This window comes from Benincasa hispida, chromosome 12 (assembly GCF_009727055.1).
Source record: "Benincasa hispida cultivar B227 chromosome 12, ASM972705v1, whole genome shotgun sequence".
Taxonomy (NCBI): Eukaryota; Viridiplantae; Streptophyta; class Magnoliopsida; order Cucurbitales; family Cucurbitaceae; genus Benincasa; species Benincasa hispida.
The window spans coordinates 22,231,040-22,250,429 of NC_052360.1; the positions used below are offsets into that span (position 1 = coordinate 22,231,040).

General features: G+C 31.2%; 1 protein-coding gene and 2 long non-coding RNA genes across 3 annotated transcripts; all 3 read right to left on the reverse strand.

The window, feature by feature from the left end:
• Nucleotides 1-3,749: 3,749 nt before the first annotated feature.
• On the reverse strand, nt 3,750-6,425 carry LOC120067026. Its single transcript, XR_005478905.1, has 4 exons — nt 6,355-6,425; nt 6,111-6,196; nt 5,653-5,926; nt 3,750-5,537 (listed from the first exon to the last, which is right to left on the reverse strand). It is a non-coding gene; the product is annotated as an uncharacterized LOC120067026 (long non-coding RNA).
• A 2,502-nt stretch (nt 6,426-8,927) lies between these two features.
• On the reverse strand, nt 8,928-13,171 carry LOC120067933 (glycosyl hydrolase 5 family protein-like). Its single transcript, XM_039019576.1, has 3 exons — nt 12,415-13,171; nt 10,505-11,105; nt 8,928-9,431 (listed from the first exon to the last, which is right to left on the reverse strand). The coding sequence occupies exons 1-3, from the start codon at nt 12,985-12,987 to the stop codon at nt 8,992-8,994; spliced, it is 1,614 nt and encodes a 537-aa protein (XP_038875504.1). The 5' UTR covers nt 12,988-13,171; the 3' UTR covers nt 8,928-8,991.
• Nucleotides 13,172-17,662: 4,491 nt separating this feature from the next.
• Nucleotides 17,663-18,150, reverse strand: LOC120068272. Its single transcript, XR_005479140.1, has 2 exons — nt 17,998-18,150; nt 17,663-17,900 (listed from the first exon to the last, which is right to left on the reverse strand). It is a non-coding gene; the product is annotated as an uncharacterized LOC120068272 (long non-coding RNA).
• Nucleotides 18,151-19,390: the final 1,240 nt, after the last annotated feature.

Here is a 19,390-nt window from a genome sequence, read left to right on the forward strand (position 1 = left end):
ATTGAGAGGGTCCTTACCAAGTAGGCAAAGTTGTTCGACCTGGAACAAACAGCTTGACTGACCTAAGTAGGAAAAGCTTACCCCACCCATGGAATGCCGAATACCTGAAAATTTATTTTTAATAGTTTTTTTTCTTTATGTTTTCATGATAAACGAATTTGTACTTCCCACATTCGCTTCAAAATTCCAGCAAAAGATTTATAATTTCTTTAAGACTCGTCACTTTTGAGATTGACGATGAGCATTTTGAATCTTAGAATTTACTCAAGCAACAACATCCTTTCTTTTATGGTGGGCACTTTGGAGGGCAGTGCACCGCAGCCAAAGTTTTGCAAAGTGGATTCTTTTGGCCTACATATTTCAAGGATGCGGCTGACTACGTAATGAAATGTGATCGGTGCCAACGCACAGGTAACATTTCATGGAAGAACGCAATGCCAATGAACACTATCTTGGAGTTGGAATTATTCGATGTATGGGGGATTAATGTTATGGGACCATTCCTTCATTCGCATGGCAAGCATTACATTTTATTGGTCGTCGATTATGTCTCCAAGTGGGTAGAGGCAATAGCATGCGCCATAAGTGATGCGGCAGTAGTCTCCTAGTTCCTGAAGAAAAATATTTTCACTCGTTATGGCACTCCTCGTGCCATCATAAGTGATGAAGGATTCCACTTTGTCAATCATAATATCAAAGAGTTGATGCGTAAGTACAACATCCTCCACAAAGTGGCCACCACATACCATCCACAAACGAATGGTTAGGCTGAAGTGTCCAATCATAAAATTAAGTTGATACTTGAGAAGGTAGTAAAGCCTTCACAAAAAGATTGGGCAACGAAGCTTGACAATGCATTGTGGGCATACTGGACCGCATTTAAAACACCAATAGGTATGTTCCCCTATGCGTTGGTATTTGACAAGGCGTGTCATTTGCCTTTGGAGCTGGAGTGTAAGGTACTGTGGGCGGTCAAGAAGTTGAATTTTGATTTGAAGAAAGCAGGAGACGCACGGAAAATACAACTGGTCGAGTTAGAAGAATGAAGGATCAACGCATATGAGAATGCGAAGATTTATATGGAGTGCACCAAGCGCTGACATGACAAACGTATAAGCGCTAGAAACCTCCAAGTTGGGCAAAAGGTCTTACTATTCAATTCATGACTGCGACTCTTCCCGGGAAAATTAAAATCATGCTGGTCCGGTCCCTTTATCATTAAAGGAATATTTCCACATGGTGCGGTGGAGCTGATCACTAAGGATGGCAGCCGGACATTTAAGGTTAATGGACAACGAGTTAAAGCATATTGCGAAGGTGATTTCCAGCCAGAAAAAGTCTCCGTGAAGCTGAAAAACTTGGACTACCCCCCTATATGGTTCTTGAACTCTTATTCCTTTGTCACTTTTACTAGTATTTAGCTATCTGAATCTTACTTACTTTTACTTTTTTTTAAAAAAAAAAAAACTTGTTGTTTTGTTTTAAATCATTTGACCCTCTCTTTATCTGTTTACAACGATTAAGGCACAGGATTGCGGAGATGTTTCGAGAAGAAGCAAATGATCTCACTCCATCACTGCAATCCATAGAACATAGATCACCGCAAGGATGGATGCGTCAATACATAATGCGGGCGACAGTGCAAACTTTGGGGGTGTACACTTCCTTATCTTTATTTCAAATTTTACACTATCACATCGCATGTTAGTTTTAAAAGTCTTATTACCGCATCCTCTTTAATTACCGCAATCATTTGACATTATTAAATTTAGTAGTTTACCGCATTCTGTTTTTTGCCAAGTATGATTTCAATGATGACAAATATGCTTCTATTTCCTTCGTATATACTAGAGTCAACTTAGTCTTAAGATAGTCACCTCATGAAATATTTCTAGAAGTTAGGGGTTTGCTAGCTTTCTTTCAAACTCTCTTTACAACGCATTCTAGAACATCGCAGGACTTATTTTAATCTTTTGGCAATGAGGACATTGCCGCATTTTAAATTTGGGGGTGAGGTATTTATTTTCGACTTTTCTATTTTTTTTATAAAAAAAAAAAATAAATATTGAGAATAACGACTCCACTGTCAACACAATGGGAAATCCATGTTGATAAGAGTTAAGTTGTGAAAGGCACTTACCCGTAGTTGGATGTCCGCATGACACACGTGGAGGCAAGCCAAAATGAAAGTAAGTCACTAGGATCAACGCATAAATAAATGACCGCAACTCCACTGCCAAATAGGTATGACTTTAGTCTGAGAAAGAGTGCATTGCTCGTAGTTGGATGTCCGCATGACACACGTAGGGGCAAGCCAAAACGAAGGCAAGACACTTGGATTAGCGCAAGATTAGAAAAAAATATATCAATGAAGAAAATTTTTGTGCAAGGATAAAATCATTTAACACCCTGATAGAAATTTTTCTTTTTGAAATAAATCATGCGATGTTCCAAAATTTAGTAAAGTCCTTTTGAAAGTTAAGCTTGCAGTTCCTAGGTCTTAGAAATATTTTAAGAAGAGACTTGAATAAGACTTAAGGAAATTCAGGTATATAGGATTTGAATGATGTATTCTTGAGAAGTCTAGGAAAAGAACTATGCGGTCGACTTGCTAAAGGAATCTTTAGCTGATGCTTGAGGACAAACATTGTTTAAATTTGGGGGTGTGATAACGGGCAGAAATGCACGTTATCATAGTGCTAAGTTCTTAAACAATGTTAGATTGCATTGATGAAATATGTTAACTTGTGTCCATTAAGCATCGTTTTCATGATATTGCGGTTGCATGCGTTCAACGCATCAGAACAGTTGATTTTTGTATTTTTGTGCAGAATATGTGTTAACGCAATGCAAAGATTGCGATCATAGAAATTCATTGGTCGAGTGCAACTTCACCGCAAGGCTTTGCATTGATCGTGCTTGCAAATATTCGCCCAAGAAGGATCGCCGCAACTTGGTCAGCGCAACATGGTGGGCGCATCTGGGTAAAAGGCCAATTAAGAGCGATGAGACAGAAAGATGATGACAGTCGAATCCAAATTAAGTTAACAGCCAATAACGGTCACAAAGTACATTCAAGCTTTATCGATGATAATTATTCGGCACATCAGTCAGGAATTAAAGCTGTCCCATATGTACAACCAGGAGAGAGAAGTCGCCTTTCACCATGGATGCTCTATAAATACCAAGGGCATTCATCAGAGAAGGGGTTAACAAGTTGATTAGTTCACGATTTTAGCAGTTAAAAATTTCATAATTCAGTTTGCACATCTTTAGTTTTCTTTCATTTTTAAGGCGAATGCAAGGGAAGAAGTTGTACCGGCCCTGCGGAAGCGGGAACATCTTTAGATTAGAATAGAGATTTCAGTGTAAAAAGCCTCGGTCAGCAAGGAATTGCTACCAAACTCTTTACCTTTACTTTCCATTGTCATTTTATACTCAACTCATCTATAAAAATGGAATTCCCTTCTCTATATTTGTTCACTCTCTGTTATTCACGCATGAGTAGCTAAATCAGTTGAATGGGTTGAGAAGCAGCTAGTACAACTAGGGAATCTTCATTCTTTGCGATTATCTTGTTTATGTATGCTTCATTCATCCATTAGAGATACTTGGGAGGGTAGTTTAAGGATAGGATCTAGACTTGGGAAGGTTAGGTTAGAATCTAGACTCGGAAGAGCCAGATTAGAACGCATAAACAAGAGATAGGCGCTTAGGAATGAACCCTATTTGTTATCAACGCATCGCATGCATCCTAGAGGTAGGATATGATTGTATGCGGTCACCTTGTTTTTATGCATTTTGCATCATCGCATAGGACAAGAGTAGAGACTTAGGGATGAGCTATATGGACATTTTGCATTCAACATATGCGTCTGAGATTTAGGCGCATCGCATTTACATTGGAAAATAACTTGTTGTGCATGGTTGTAACATGATCGCATAGTCTGACACATTCCCAAGTAACGCTAACTAAAGATCTTCTCAACCCGTTCACCGCATACTCATTACATCTATCAACGCAACTGTCTTTTCTCAACTCCTCTGCAATTGTTTATTCTTTTTCATCAACGTAAACAACAAACCCAACACCTTATTTATTTATCCGGTTACCGCAAAGTCTTTATAAAAATTACCAACGCAATCTATTTTCACAAGTCCCTGTGTTCGACCTTGGACTTACCAGGAAACTCAGAGGAATTTACACTTGGATTCCACTGGGGAAACTTGAGTGCACAACGCAATTCCATCAACGCATATCATCCATATTTCCATTTCATAAAACCAAGCATCAGGTGACGACATCAACTGTTGATTGGAAGATTCTCTCTATTCACATTGTTGCTGATGGTTCGAACACAGAATATGGTGGTAAGGCTAAAGGATCTTGTCATTCTCCCCACAGACGACATCAACTGTTGATACCGAAAATTGCACCAATAATAAATTTTTATTTGGAGAAGAATAATTGGATATCCTGCAAAAAAAGGTGAGTAAAGCTAACACTAGTGTGGTGTTGAACCAAAATCCACTCCGACGCTCAAGTTAGAATCGGGTTTGAATTTGAGTCGTAAAAATTAGTATGAGTTAAAAGGAATACCTCTCTTTGATGACCCCCTGAATTATATAGCTCATTCAATCAATAACTGAACTTAACTTGTCCTTCCAAGCTATCACCAATCATTAATTAGTCCGTTTTTCATCTAAATCATCATTGCTTGGGCCGCTACATATCTCAACCTTTAAGGAGCTAGACTCTTGGGTAGAACCATGACGCTTGATTCTCCAATTATAAAATTCATTGCCATTATATCTCTTTAATCAATTACTTCAATAAATAATTTGATTATATAAAACGGAAAATAGCTAATGACTAGTCTTTAAATTAACTATGAGATTTCCATGCATTTTCTCTTGAAAGACTAATGATGCATGGCTAAAATTCCATGCAAAATTCCTTATTTCAATTGGGCTAGCCCAATTGAGGGTAAAAATGGGCTATGACGTGGTTGCCCATATAAAAATATATTTATTATATTATTATTATTTTTGAGCTGGCCTCATGGCCTAAGGCCAACTGCCAGCCCACTTTGGCTGGACGTTAAATGGAATGAGGGAGAAATTGGCAGGCCTCCCCCATTTACTTGCTAGCCGGACTTTTATAGCTGCCAGCCCTCTAGGGCTGGCCTTGCCGCTTGAGGAGGTGGGCAGCCCGACTGCCTCCCCTCCCTCATTTCATTTTTTATTTCATTTTTTTTATTTTCTTTAATATATATATATATATATATTATATCTCTTATTTATGCCTATATCATTTGAAAGTCTATTAGCTTGACTTTCATATTTGGATTGCCCGTCAAGCTTGGTTGGCTATCCTAGTTCACCTTATTAACTCAATTGGCTATCTGGGTTCAATTTCACCTTCCACACACAGTAATACCGAGAGCAATAGCAAGCACATTACCACTGCCCCAATCCAACAAGTTCAAGTAGTAATCATCAACAAGATCAGGAGCATCCAAAGTCCTTTTAGAGGTCTGCATTATAAAATAACTCATGCATCAGAAAATAAACCCAATTGATGATTTCTTCAGACAAATTTAACCATATTCTCATTGAGGCAATTTATCAAACACTTAGCACGCAACCAACCTGAGGGATATGGCGAAGGGGCTTGACAGGTTTATCACGAGAAACGGAAGCGTAGGACTCCTTAGGTATCAACTTAACTGGTGCAGGAGGTTTGTTCTTGAACACAAGGATTCTTGTTCGATTCAAGTTTAATGATTCAGCCAATCGCTTTCGATAAGCCTCCCTAGACGGAGAACTAAGAGAAGGATTTTCTTATCTTTCCTCCCCCATCAGTCACTGTGTAATGCGCCTAATCGAAATCCATAGCCGATCGATTCGGAATAAACCTATCCAACTGTAATCAAAACAAAGAATTAACAGTACAGTACAGAAAACGGTTAAGAAAGAAACCTAAATTCAAATTTAATATCGAAAAACAAAGATAACTCATCAATTCAGAAAAGTCGATTCAGCAAAATGATATAAAAAGAACAGGATATCTTCATGTAATGAATGTCTTAGAACAAAGGAATACTTACATTTTCCTTGGACTGTTTTCTCTGGAGATGCTGTTCTTGTAGGGGAAAGCGCGAGGGATTAGCTTTGGAGGAAGAGCTCAAAGATCCTGTATACATAACGTTAAATTTTCAAGAGAAAAAAATGACAATAATACAGAAACCGAACAGATCGATATAGTGCTGCAAGAAATCCCAAAGGCTTGAATAAAAGAAGAAATTCGTAAAATTGAATATCATCAAACCAAAAATATCAAAAGATCCAAACCAAACTCAGAGTGCAGTGACGAAATTCGAGAGCGAGAGTGACTTGAATTGCTAGAAAAACAGACACTGCAGTTTTCAATTTTGGAAAAAAATAGAATCATATAGAATTTGACCGTTGAAATAATCCTATTGACCAAAATACCCTTCCATCTCACTACTCCCTAGTGTAAATTGAAAGGGGTATAAATGAAAATATGGTCGCGGAATTTGCCTTCTAAGAGAGAGCCGTTGTAATAGGCGTATTATCAAAGGAAATTATGCCTCATATCCATTTTAGATTTGGGTTTATAAAAGGAAAATTGTAATGGGTAGAAAAAAATATAAGTATATTTGTAAATGTAGCAATAACTTTTTAAATTTATAAATATTACAAAAAAATTTAAACTTAGTTCTCGATTTTTTTTATTACTACGATCTTATTTTTATTTGTGTGTCAGTAAGTATAACTGATATATTTTATATTTCGATACAACAGTCAGATAATATACTTTATATTTAGTATATCAATCAATTTATATATTTTATTTAAAGAATATCATTTTTACAACTAATATATCATGAATTTAATTGTGTTATGGTCGATGTTATTTTTTGATTATGGTAAATATTTTTTTTTTATTTTTGTCTCGTTTTGATATAGAGTTATTTTCATTCGATTAGTTAAAATCTAAAATTGATGGTATATGTTAATTGTATTAATTTGTCAAATGATATACCAAATATAAATTATATTAATTAATCTATTTTATCTTCAAATGTTTGATATGATTTAATCGGTATCTAAGTTATATTTAATTTGGCACATCAATGTATAACAAATATTTTGTATTTTACATATTAATTGATTAATATACTTGATTTAGAGAGAAATAAACATATCCATGATATTGTTGATATACCAAATACGAAGTATATAATTTAGAATGATACTCCAAGTATAACATATTGACATTTCACAATTGTATAGTAGTGCTAAAACAAAATGAATTGCAAGTAAATTATTAGTATATCATTAGTCTATCATAATGAGCTCAAAATGCAATAGATATTAAGTGTTTGGTGCATTCGTAGTTTATCAACAATCATTCAAATTTTATTTAAACTGTAACATAGATCTATCAATAGTATACCAATATTTATTAAAAATTCATTTTATATACATTTTTAGTATATCAATGGTATCATTCATGATTTAAATCAATTTTAAGTATTGTAATGGAATCAATAGTATAACAATACTCAAGTCAAACTTCAATTTCAAATATATATATATTATTTGTGCATTAGTAGTCATAGTTAGACACTTATTCAAAATTCACTTAAAGTATAAATTAGTTTGCCAATATTGTATCAATGCTCATAAAACACTAATTTGATGTATATCATTAATGTATTAATAAAGTATATCAACATTTCTTCAAATAAAAATTTTAAATATAACATCGTCGTATTAGTATTATATCAACATTAAATCGAAATTCATTTAAAATATAAAATTTTGTGTATCATTAGTATATAAATATTTCTTAAAAATACATTTGTCCAATTATATCCATAATATATCAACATATGTTTAAAATTCAATTTCTATGTGTAACATTGGTGTACCAATAATTCATCAATATTCATTCAAAATGTTTACTAAAATAAAAAATTGAACCATAATAAACTGATTATAATGTACTTGAAAAATAATATTCTATAATAGATGAATAAAGATTGAAATTAAGTCCACAAATAATAGTAAATGATAAGCACATCTGGACTAATAAATATGGTTTTTTTTAATACATTGATGAATAAGGTTTAGGTTAAAAATCACATTTAGTTCCTATATTTTCATATAAGTAACAATTTAGTCCCTAGATTTTGGTTTGTAATGATTTGGTCCCTATACTTTCAATTCTATAACAACTAGTCCCTAAATTTTACTATTTAACAATCTAGTTCTTGAATTTTAAAATTTGTAACGATTTAGTCTCTATTGTAGAAATTAATTGTAAGGTTTAATGAGATCTCATGCATAAATTAATTGTTACACTAATTAGAGAATTAATATTTTTATAAAATACAATATTTATATCATAAAATACTAAAAATTGACATCTAATTTTGATTATTTTTTTTAATGTTCGGGAATAAATTGTTACAATTTAGAAAATACAATGACTAAATTGTTACATACTAAAGTTCGGATACTAAATTGTTACGAAATTGAAAATACAAGAACTAAATCTTTACAGGAACTAAATTGTTATGAAATTGAAAATACAGAACTAAATCGTTACAAACCAAAGTTTAAGGACTAAATTATTACTTTCATAAAAGTCTAGGGACCAAAAGTATTTTTTGACCCATAAAGTTTATGGATGATAAATTTAGCATATCCATTGTATAACTTAAATATAACGCATCCCTCTAAATCTTAGGATAAAAATGTAAATCCTTTTAAATCTTAGGATAAAAACATAAAGAATATAAAAGTGTATCCAACTTAGATCTAGGTCAGGAGAGATTAGTATACTTGGAAGAGAGAAGAAAAAAAGCCCCAATTTTGACACAAAGTAGAACTCATTGAACAATAATTGAGTCTAAATGATTTCTTTCTTATTTCATCATTTTCTCTCCATGTAAAAAATTACCAAGTATTTGTAACAACAAGTTCAAACCATTGAGCTTGAGTATCTTGCAAACAATTAGAATCATTACCAACACAAACACAACTCCCCATCACAATCCTAGTTGAATTTGAGCTCTCTTTCTCTAAACACAAACCATTATTCCCTTGTTTTGTTAGTGTTGCCAAATGAAGCTTAGAGTCTGAAATGGCTGTCCAAACACTTTGCTCACCAAAACAATCACTTGAAAGTGATGGTGGAAGCCCATTTCCATTGGCTTTTAGACAAAAATTAGTGGCTTCCAACATTATTGGAGTCCCATCTCCTTCATGACTCCAATGGCTTGCATTGGAACAGTTGTTGAGATAAATTTGCTTATCCATCATGTCTTTTACTTGGACACATTGCCCACTTTGTGGATGGTACATTACATAAGTGTTTGAGGAATTGGAATTTGGATCTGCCATGTGCATAAAGTTTAAGTTACCAATAAAGGGAAAAAATGAAGAAAAAGGGGGAAAAAAAGGACTATTATACATATAGTTTTCAATTTTCATACTAATAATTTTTAAAATTATAGATGTAATTTGTCATAAAAGGGTCTATACAAAATGTATCCTTGTGGAATTGGAATAATACTTTAACCTAATTTCTATTTCAACCACCTTCAAACCATAAAATTGAGCTTAATGTTGTTAATTTCTAATATAAATTTGATTCAGGGAAGAAATAACTTTTATCTCAATTCAAACAAAAAAAAATTTTTTTGTTTGGATATCATGTTAAATCACACGACTAAATCTACACGTATGCATTAATTTGTAAACCATCAAAGATTGACTTAATGCTCAATAAAAGTCATGGGTGATTTAATTTAATTAGAAAAAAAAAAATTAGAGAGAATGAGTTTGATCTACGATGGCCAATCAACCTATGATTTAATATCGTATGAATGTTTTATAGGATAGAGTGAGTTGTTTCAGAGATAATCAAAATATACATAAGTAGGTCAAATACTCATAAATATCTAAAAGAAAAAAGTATCAACTTGTAGAGAAGAGGCTGTCATAAATGGTAGGTTTTTTTTAATACAAATGGCACATATTTTAATTTAAGATTGTCCCGTGTCCATATTTATGTAGCGAAGTTTCTATCATCAAGTTTCATTGTCAAGAAATGGAATTGATTTGAGATTGAAGAAACTTTTAAAATAATTATTAGTAACTGAAATTTTAAACAAATTATATGTAAAATTAAGTAAATAAGTGTTCGGTAAATTTCAAATCTAAATAACAAAAAATATTGTAGAATACAGATAAATAGGAATTTTAATAGTTAGCTATAAGAGGTATGAAGCTTCTTTAGGAAGTTTATCCTAAAAGCTACTCTAGGCAGATTTTAGAAATCAATGAAATTGAAAAAGCAATTGGGAATTTTTAAAAATAGAAAAATAAAGAAAATTATTTACACAAAATAATAAAATTTTAATCTTTGTTTTAAAGGTGAACCGTCAAACAGTACTCGAAGTCATACCTTGTAACATGGTTTGCAAGAGCTGAAACATTTGAGAAAAATGAGGGTTTCTAACATCCGTCCAATTATAGTTCAAAACTCCAAACACTTCTTCTGGTTCGATCTTGCCCTGTCTATAATAATAACTCCCTTGCCAAGCCCATAATGCCCAATCCAAATCTTTCTTAGCAAGATGAGCCCTAAAGCAACTCAAAAACCTATCATCAGCCTCATTAACTCCCCTTTGATCAAACCCAAACTCACTCACAAACAAAGGAACTGCCTCAGCTCCTTCCATCACAAACTCAGCTCTCTCCACAAACCCATTGATGATCTTTGAGCATATTTTGTTGAGAGGATTATTAATGAACTTTGATTGGGATTCTCCACTGAAGGAATATAAGTGTACTTCAAAAACTAGCTTGTTATGTAGGTTGTTTAGTGGCAAGGGGTTTTGTCTTTGGCATCTTAGGTCGTTGTCGAAGTTTAGACCTGAAATGATTATGAGGATGTTCGGATTTATGGTGTGGATTGTTGTTGCTCCTTGTGTCATGTATTTGTTCCAATCTTTTGATTTTGACTTTGTGCCTCGGAGTTCGTTTCGTAGGCTCATAGCTACCACCTGTTTGATACAAGGGTAAAGTAAATAATTTTCTTAAAGTGGGTGGACAAAATTTTACGTGTTGACATTTTATTTATTAATTATTTTCATTATAGATATTAGGACTCCATTTGATAATTATTTTATTTTTGAAAATTATGTTGGCTTCTTTACAATTTTGAAGTGAATCTTTTACATTCTTTAAAATATATTTTAATTCTGAGCTTAGTTTCAAAAATAAAACCTCAAGATTTTAGTTAGATATAATGAAAATCCTACTTTGATGAGTCTTTTTTATTAGCTTAAAAAGCAAATGAAATTATTGGTTGACATTCCAAAATTGAAATAATCTCGACTTTGGTATACTTTTCAAATATTATAGTTTTATAGGAGAAAATCAATGTTGACTATAAACGGTTAGACCATAAACTTTCAATATCATCAAATTAGACCAAAAAACTTATAAGTGTTGCAATTTTACCACGGGTTCAATTTTCATTAATTCACCCACTAAATTTTTGTGAAAATGTTCTAAAATATTCGGCCTAAACTCATCAATTTCAATAAAATAATATTTTGCACAAAAATAAGTTTGACCAATGTACAAATTGACTATGAACCAACTTTACCAAAATTTTATAAATTTCAATGACAAATTTATCATTTAAAAAAAAAAAAACTATTAATTTTATACCATACATATATTTTTATCAATTTCCTAGAACACAAACAAATTTTTTTTAATAATGATTTTTGGAGCATAAGGGTTAAAATTAGAATTTTCTTTTTAAAGCTTAAGGTTAAGACTGCAACAATCGTTTAAGTTTGGGGTGTAATTTGATGAAAGTAAAAGTATAGGATAAAAATTGATATAACTTTGAGAAGTTTAATGTCAAACTTGATATTTTCCCCCGTTTTAAGATATACCACATTTATGTGTATTTTTTTTCCAATATGACTTGTCGAACTCTTTCCTTAAAATAAATGGTTGTACCGAGGATGGTAACCAACTTGCCATGTCTTTCAAGGTAAATGACACTTCTGAAAAAATTAGAGACAAAATTGAAATTAATATTTTAAAGTATTAAGGGATTTAAAATGTAATTTAACCATTATAATAATAGCCTAATATTACTAAAATAATAACCACTAAAAAAAAGTTACTATAATTTGCTTGATTACTTTGGTTATTTTAATAAATATATGGATTTGATCTTTTATTTAATAAATGGACTATAATTGTAATTACTTATATAAAATGTGCATCTCTACGTTATACTCTCACATTTCGAAAAAAATCATTTCAAAATTAAGTACAACACTTACGTACATTTGATTTGTTGTAGAATCGTCGGGCAACCAAACGAAGACCTTCCAACCATTCTTCTGGGTCGAAATAGCGATCTCCAAAAAAACCATTTCCGTCGTCAAGAGAGCAACACCATTTTGGTTGACTAATATGATTGTCAGCTATAACCATCAAACCACTTGTCCCAAGTATATCGACCGCAGCTTCATAAGCATTGAAAACAGTCATGTTCAATATGAACGGATTATGCAAAGCTAACCCCATCTTGGACGCCTTCAAATCAAGAAGGTCAAAATTCTCTTGAACTGTCCTATTAGCATATCGAGTAAACATGTGAGTTGCATATGTAAGTCTCACACAATTAAACCTCAGTCGCACCACCTCATCAGCAAGATCTTTCAACGGCCTACGATCAAGGCCTTCAATTAGCATGCTCTGAGTGTGAGAAGGCCAATTCACGCACATAAGCTTCATTCGACGTCCTGCGGAATCGACAATCCATCTCCCATTGGTTGAGAGAGGAAAAGAATAAGAAAGAGAGAAAAAGGAGATGAAAGCTAAAAACACAAAGTTGATTTGAGTAGTGTTTCCCATTGGTTTTTATTTCTACAAAGGAGAAATGGGGCTATTCCAAGCCATTTTTTATAGTGCTTGAAGCCTTTTTTTTGGGTGTCATAATGCAAGAAGAGAAATTAATGTAGGAGGTTGTTGGCCAACTTTGTGTTGGGAAATTTAAAAACTCAACAGGCTCTTTCTGCATTGAGGATCATCATAAATAATCTTTAGCTTCATTTGCCTTTTTAAATGAACATACATTTCACAACTGTTGTGTTTAAAAAGGGAAAAAAATGTATTGAGGCATATTCATGAGAAAGTATGCAGTAATTCTCACCAATTAATGATCCACCAAACTGAGTTTTGAATTTGATGTTTTTTTTACCCTTAATAGATGCTCTGTTTTCACAAATCATATTGGAGCTGCTGTTTTCTGATGGGAAAGGCCCTAAAACTCATAACAAAATCTCATCCTTCAACTTTATATTATATACTTTTGTTTACTCGTAATTATTAGTTAATTAATTAACACAAATCACAAAGTATTATTGTAATATGTTTGTTCAATTCCTATATTTCTGCTAAGCAGATGATAGTCTAACTGAGTATAGTTTAATTGGTTAAAGCAAATTATCAACAATCAGAGAGGTTTAGAAATCTCTAATACATATGTTCTACTAAAAAAAATAGGTTTAAATCTTATTTTGGTCCCTGAACTTTGAATGATGTTCTAGTTTGATCCCTAAACTTTTAAAAATGTATGTTTTAGTCACTAAACTTTGAATATTGTTTTATTTTGGTCCTAAGCTTTTAAAATGTTTGCTTTGGTCCTTGAACTTTTAAAAAGTGCTTATTTTTATCCATAATATATTAGAGTTTAACAAAATTGCTAGGTGACTTATATTTTTGGATGATTAAGCTATCAAATAAATTAGCTACGGTAACAAATCTAGAGTTTCGATTTTGAATAAGGTGGCAAAACAGGAGTATTTAAAAGACATTTTTAGTTCAAAATTTTGTTCATTCAATATTTGGTATGTTGGTTGTTGGCATTTTACTTCACTTTCATTTTGCTCGATATATCTAAAACTTAGTTATCCAAAATTACAAGCTTCTTCACTTTTCTATAGGGACTAAATAGACATTTTTTAAAAATGTTTAGGAATTAAAACGAACAATTTTTTAAAATTTAAGAATCAAAATAGAATAAGATTCAAAGTCAGAGACTAAAGTAGGATTTAAACAAAAAAGATACTAACATATAGCATGCCCATGATAAGTTGTATTTCATTAATGACCACAAGAGGGTAGCTTAAATAGAAATATTATTTAAAATTGAGGCATGCAATTTTTTTTTTTTTTTTTTTTTTTGAGAACAACCATTATAGGGTGGAAGATTGAACCTCCAACTTTTTTGATCAAAATATATGTTAATATTATTGAGCTAAGTTCTAAATTGAGGCATGGAATTAAGACAAACAAAGAGACTAAATACATTTTAAATCTTTAAATTCACGCATCCATACCTCTAGTGATAATTAAATTGAAAAACATTATATTAATTAGGCTCCACTTNATTTTAAATCTTTAAATTCACGCATCCATACCTCTAGTGATAATTAAATTGAAAAACATTATATTAATTAGGCTCCACTTGACAATGATTTTGTGTTTTTGTATTACTTGTTCCTCCAAATTTCTTTACTATGATTTTCAATTTTCTTAAAAAATATATTTGAATTCTTAATAAAATTTTAAAACTAAAAAAAAAAAAACTCAAAACTATTTTTTTAGTACAACAATTACGTGGTGAGGAATTGGACTTCTAATCTCTTGGATTGGAGTGCATGCTAATACTATTGAGCTAAGCTCACTTTGACACTTTTTTTTATTTATTTATTCAAGGAAAACAAAACGAAAGAAGTCAACGGGTGGAAGTATAGTATTTCTGACCTAAATTAGTTATTTATTTTTATTATTTTGAAATAATACAAAACTCAAACAGCAACCTGAAGGCTTACAAGCTGACCAAAAGATCATGTTAAAAAAGATTGATATATAGTTTTAGTTCATGAACATGTAAAAGGATCAATAGGAGTTCACTCTTAAAATTGAGAAAAGAGTGATCTGTCACTATTTGGTTTTCATACACAAGTGAGAGTCGTTACAATAAAATACCTAAGAAGAAATTTTCGAAAGTGGAGTAGGAAGTTTTTAACTATGATAATATTCATAAAGACAAAAGTATAAAATCTCTAAATGAAAGAGAATGAAACTAGACTACTATAAGCATGACTGAATTAGTTAACGAATATGTAATAGTTGAACGGGTTAAAAATATAAATTTTTTTATTACATATGTTTGTTGAACTCAGAAAGAAAGAAGAAGAAAACAACAAATGGACCCATGGTTCTCATTCATTGTAGGTGCAGCAAAATGATTGGAAATAAAATTTCCTTCACAGTGGCCTAATTGTTGGTAAATGATGCTTGCTAAGGAAGGAAGTTTTAATGAGAATTGGTGTTGGGGATGTGTCATGGTTTTTATGACATAATAAATAGGGGAAATTATTAATCCTTCAAATTTCACACTTTAGCCATCTAAAATTGTCCTATTGAAATCTTAGCCTTTGACAAATTGTTATCTCATAGGCATTCTCCATCTTTAGCCCAAGAATGTGTCAAATGGCCCAATATTTTTTTTTTCAAAAGAAAAAATAGAGGATTGAATTAATGATACAATATAATTATTTTTTATAAGTTTGATAGCATATTTGATATTAATAATACGAATGATACGATTCGTCCTACACATTGTGTTATTTCCAAAACTTTTTTTTTTTTTTTGTTAGTTTTGATGCTTAATTGGGTGTTTTCATGCATATATTTATTTATTTTATAGAAATTAAGAAAATGGTAAAATAATTATTGAAGACAATCGAATCGATTAAAAGAACACTTAAGGGTACAGTGATGAGATGTTGTCCAACAACATTGAAATGTGGTTGAAATTTTTTTAAAAAATGAGACAAAAAACAACAATACGATGATATGAAGCTTTTCTCCTAGCATGAAGCACACGTAAAATATGCTACACATGTTTATGTTTGAAGTGCCACAATAGTGCATTTTTGGATAGCATCTAGATGTCAATCTATCATCTTAATGTTACCTCAACTCCTATCACAAATAACAACATTCTAGCATCTTTTTTTAGGAGGAAAAGCTTGGGACTCGAAAGAAAACAAAAATTTGAGAATAATATTAAGGGTTTGGAGATGACATTTAAACTTAAAAAGAAAATTTTTAAGGCTTGAGATTGTGGAGATTGCACGAAGAAAAAAGATCCATATGTCCAACCATTTGTTCTTTCCCTGATTTTTTGCACTTTTGTGCTGAATTTTAGCATGAGGCATTGTAGCTATTTTATGACCATCGTTCCCGGCTAATTCTCTTCCTTTTAGAGATTATTATACTATTTAATTTTGGATAATTATTTTAAATAGTAATATTGTTGAAAATATTTCTAAGTATAGCAAAATGTTATTGATAAGATAGACCGTGATAGATCATAATAAATATCTATCACTAATATTGATAGATGTCTATCACGATCTATCACGGAAAAATAATAAAATTTTTCTATATTTATAAATAAGTTGGCTCATTTTCCTTTATTTGAAGATAATTCTTTAATTTTTATAGTTTGATTAATTGAATGTATGGTAGTGCTTTTATTTTCATACATACATTTAATTTCTTAATTAATGCTTTTGATCTTTTGCGCTAAGTTGTTGTTTTTGAATCTTAGTGCTCAAGAGGCAATTTAGATTAGAACTTAAAAGCATGAAGAAAGGTGGTTCTAAGATTGATTGATTTAAGACAGTCATTAAAGAAATTGTATTTAAAGACATTGCATGTTTAATGAAACTAGATAAGAATAAGTTGATTTATGTAAATTAAAAATCTAACTGGTGAAATCAACTCTGTATGACACGTTTTTCAAATTTTCAAGTATTTAATTTTAAAAATAAATTATTTTTAAAAAATTAAAATGTTTAATAATTACTCAAAACAACTTTTGAAGTGTATTTTTAATAATTTTTGTTATAAGTGTTTAAATAAAAATAAATCTTTTAAAAAATACTTTTTTATCAAATAAATCCAAACGAACCCTTAATTAATTCTATAATCACAAATTTTTCTCGACATAAAATCAAATAGGATGCCATTTGTAATTTACTTCCACCATATGAAAACTTGACTCGTGCACTTAATATAAAATAAATGTTAGTATTTGTAGTCCTTAGATGAACTATAAACCAATCGAAATAACTAGTGGTAGATCCAGAAATTTTGTTGACGAGAGGCTTTATATAATTTAAAATAAAAATAAATGTAATGAGTGAGTTGGGCTTGACCTTAAGTCTAAAGAGGCTTAGAAAACAAATTTACCACTAAACTAACTAATGGTTTGATATTATGTTAGGTTTATATATATATATTATAAAGAGTATAAAGTTGAGGGGGACTCGACCCATACTAAATGTGCTCTGAAGATAACAATCTTGGTAATTAACACCATATTTAATTGCTTATACACTTGGGGTTAGACATTTTTTTTTTTTAATATTTAGTTCAACTAGAAGAAGAAAAAGAAAAACAACATATTCTTCTCAAATAAGAGCTAATCAACCATCCTAATATTTATACCTTTTTTTTAATTTCAAATCATTGATACTTTAAAAAGCGAAAGTTCAAACACAACCGATATAGAACATCAATAACCACGTTACACTACTTTTAAGTTTTCACAAAAGAAATTCACTAACAAAACTAGTTCATAATATTATCTCACTGGATTCCCGGGCCATAATTTCCTCCATGTGCTAAATCTCGTCGTACAATTCGTCCTGCTACAATAACCTTGGTCTCTAGGGCATTCTTATTTCCTGAAACAACTTGAACTTATAAACTTCTCATCAATCTTGGTTAGCAAAAAAAATAAAATAAAATAAAATAAAATAATAATCTTGGGAAATAATGTACCATTTGGAATCAAAATCCTTGCTACCCCAAAGGTTGAAAGGAAAAGCATAAGATACAAGACAATTGCTAAAATTGTTAAGTACTTCTTATTGGAAGCCATTTTGTTCTTCTATTGAAATCTTTAGTTTGTGTTTATATGTGAATAATGCTTGAAGGTTTTGTGTATCTTTCAAATAAATATAATAATGCTCAATTTTCAAATTTATAATAAATGTTTAATGGTCCATTGCTTGGAATTTGGTTGGCTAATTAGAAAAACGTTTCAATTAAATTTAAAATATCACCCCACTACTACAATAATAATTTTGGGAATATTCATGTGATGGTACATTTTTTGAGTTATTTCTATGGCTTATTTATTGCTAGTTTTGATGATTAGTTGACTATTTTCTTGTACACACATTCATTTATCTTTAAAATCTTAAATAAATAGATCAAAACGAATCACTAATTGGATATAAATAATTGAAATCAAGAAATTGATTTCTTGATTTCAATTATTAGGAAGATGCAATTCAACTTCAACTACTCAACCGACAACACTGTCACGTCGTTCATTTCGTAGTGTTGCAAAGCTGAAAACACCGGGAAATCTGGTAAAAAAAAAAAAAAAAGTTGCAGGTAGCGTCATAAAAGTTAAAAGAAATAAACAAACGAAAGAAAATTCAATATCATTGATATATATCATTTTTAAACCGTTTAAATTGTAGGAACTTTGAATCTGGTTATATTTGGTCTATAAATTAAAAAAAAAAAGGGATTATTTTAGTTTCTAAATTATTTAAAAAGTGCTTATTTTGGTTTATATATTTAAGATTTTGTTAACTTTTTGATGAAATTGCATCTAGCATGAATGAAAGTGAAGTAAAATGTCAACAATCAACATGTCAAAATGTTAAGTTGTATGTCCTAAAACTCGTAATTTGTAAATTTAAACATATTCTATTTTGAATAAAGATGTTATTGAGGTTTATTTAATAATACCGTTATTGAATATGTAAATTACACTTGTAAAGACTAAATCCAATAAACTAATATCCATGGCTATTTCATGAGTACTTGGACTTTATGTGGAGATATAAGAATGAACCAAGTTCGAGCAAATAATCAGAACAGTCTATAATATACGAATAAGGTTGGGTACATTATTCTGGTAACACTATGAGATACGACCCACTTTGTATTTAGTACAAACGATGTGATCCTGAATAGCTCATGTGAAGACATGCGAGTTGGGGATGTCCTATGCAATGAGTTTATGTGGAATCGGACCAAGAAACATGTTACTCTTACTTTATAACGTTGTTTACTGTTTAAGACTTACTATTTCAAAGCGATGACCTAGGTAACTTGACCTTAATCCTGAGTTAACTATGAACACCTGTTTATTCGA

Excerpts from the sequence above, each read along its gene's own strand:
- LOC120067933 (XM_039019576.1), bottom strand. The coding sequence starts at position 12,987 with ATGGGAAACACTACTCAAATCAACTTTGTGTTTTTAGCTTTCATCTCC. Across the intron at positions 11,106-12,414 it reads GATTCTACAACAAATCAAAT|GTGGTAGCTATGAGCCTACG; the intron begins GTACGTAAGTGT and ends TGTATCAAACAG. Across the intron at positions 9,432-10,504 it reads CTTGCAAACCATGTTACAAG|ATCCAAATTCCAATTCCTCA; the intron begins GTATGACTTCGA and ends TGCACATGGCAG.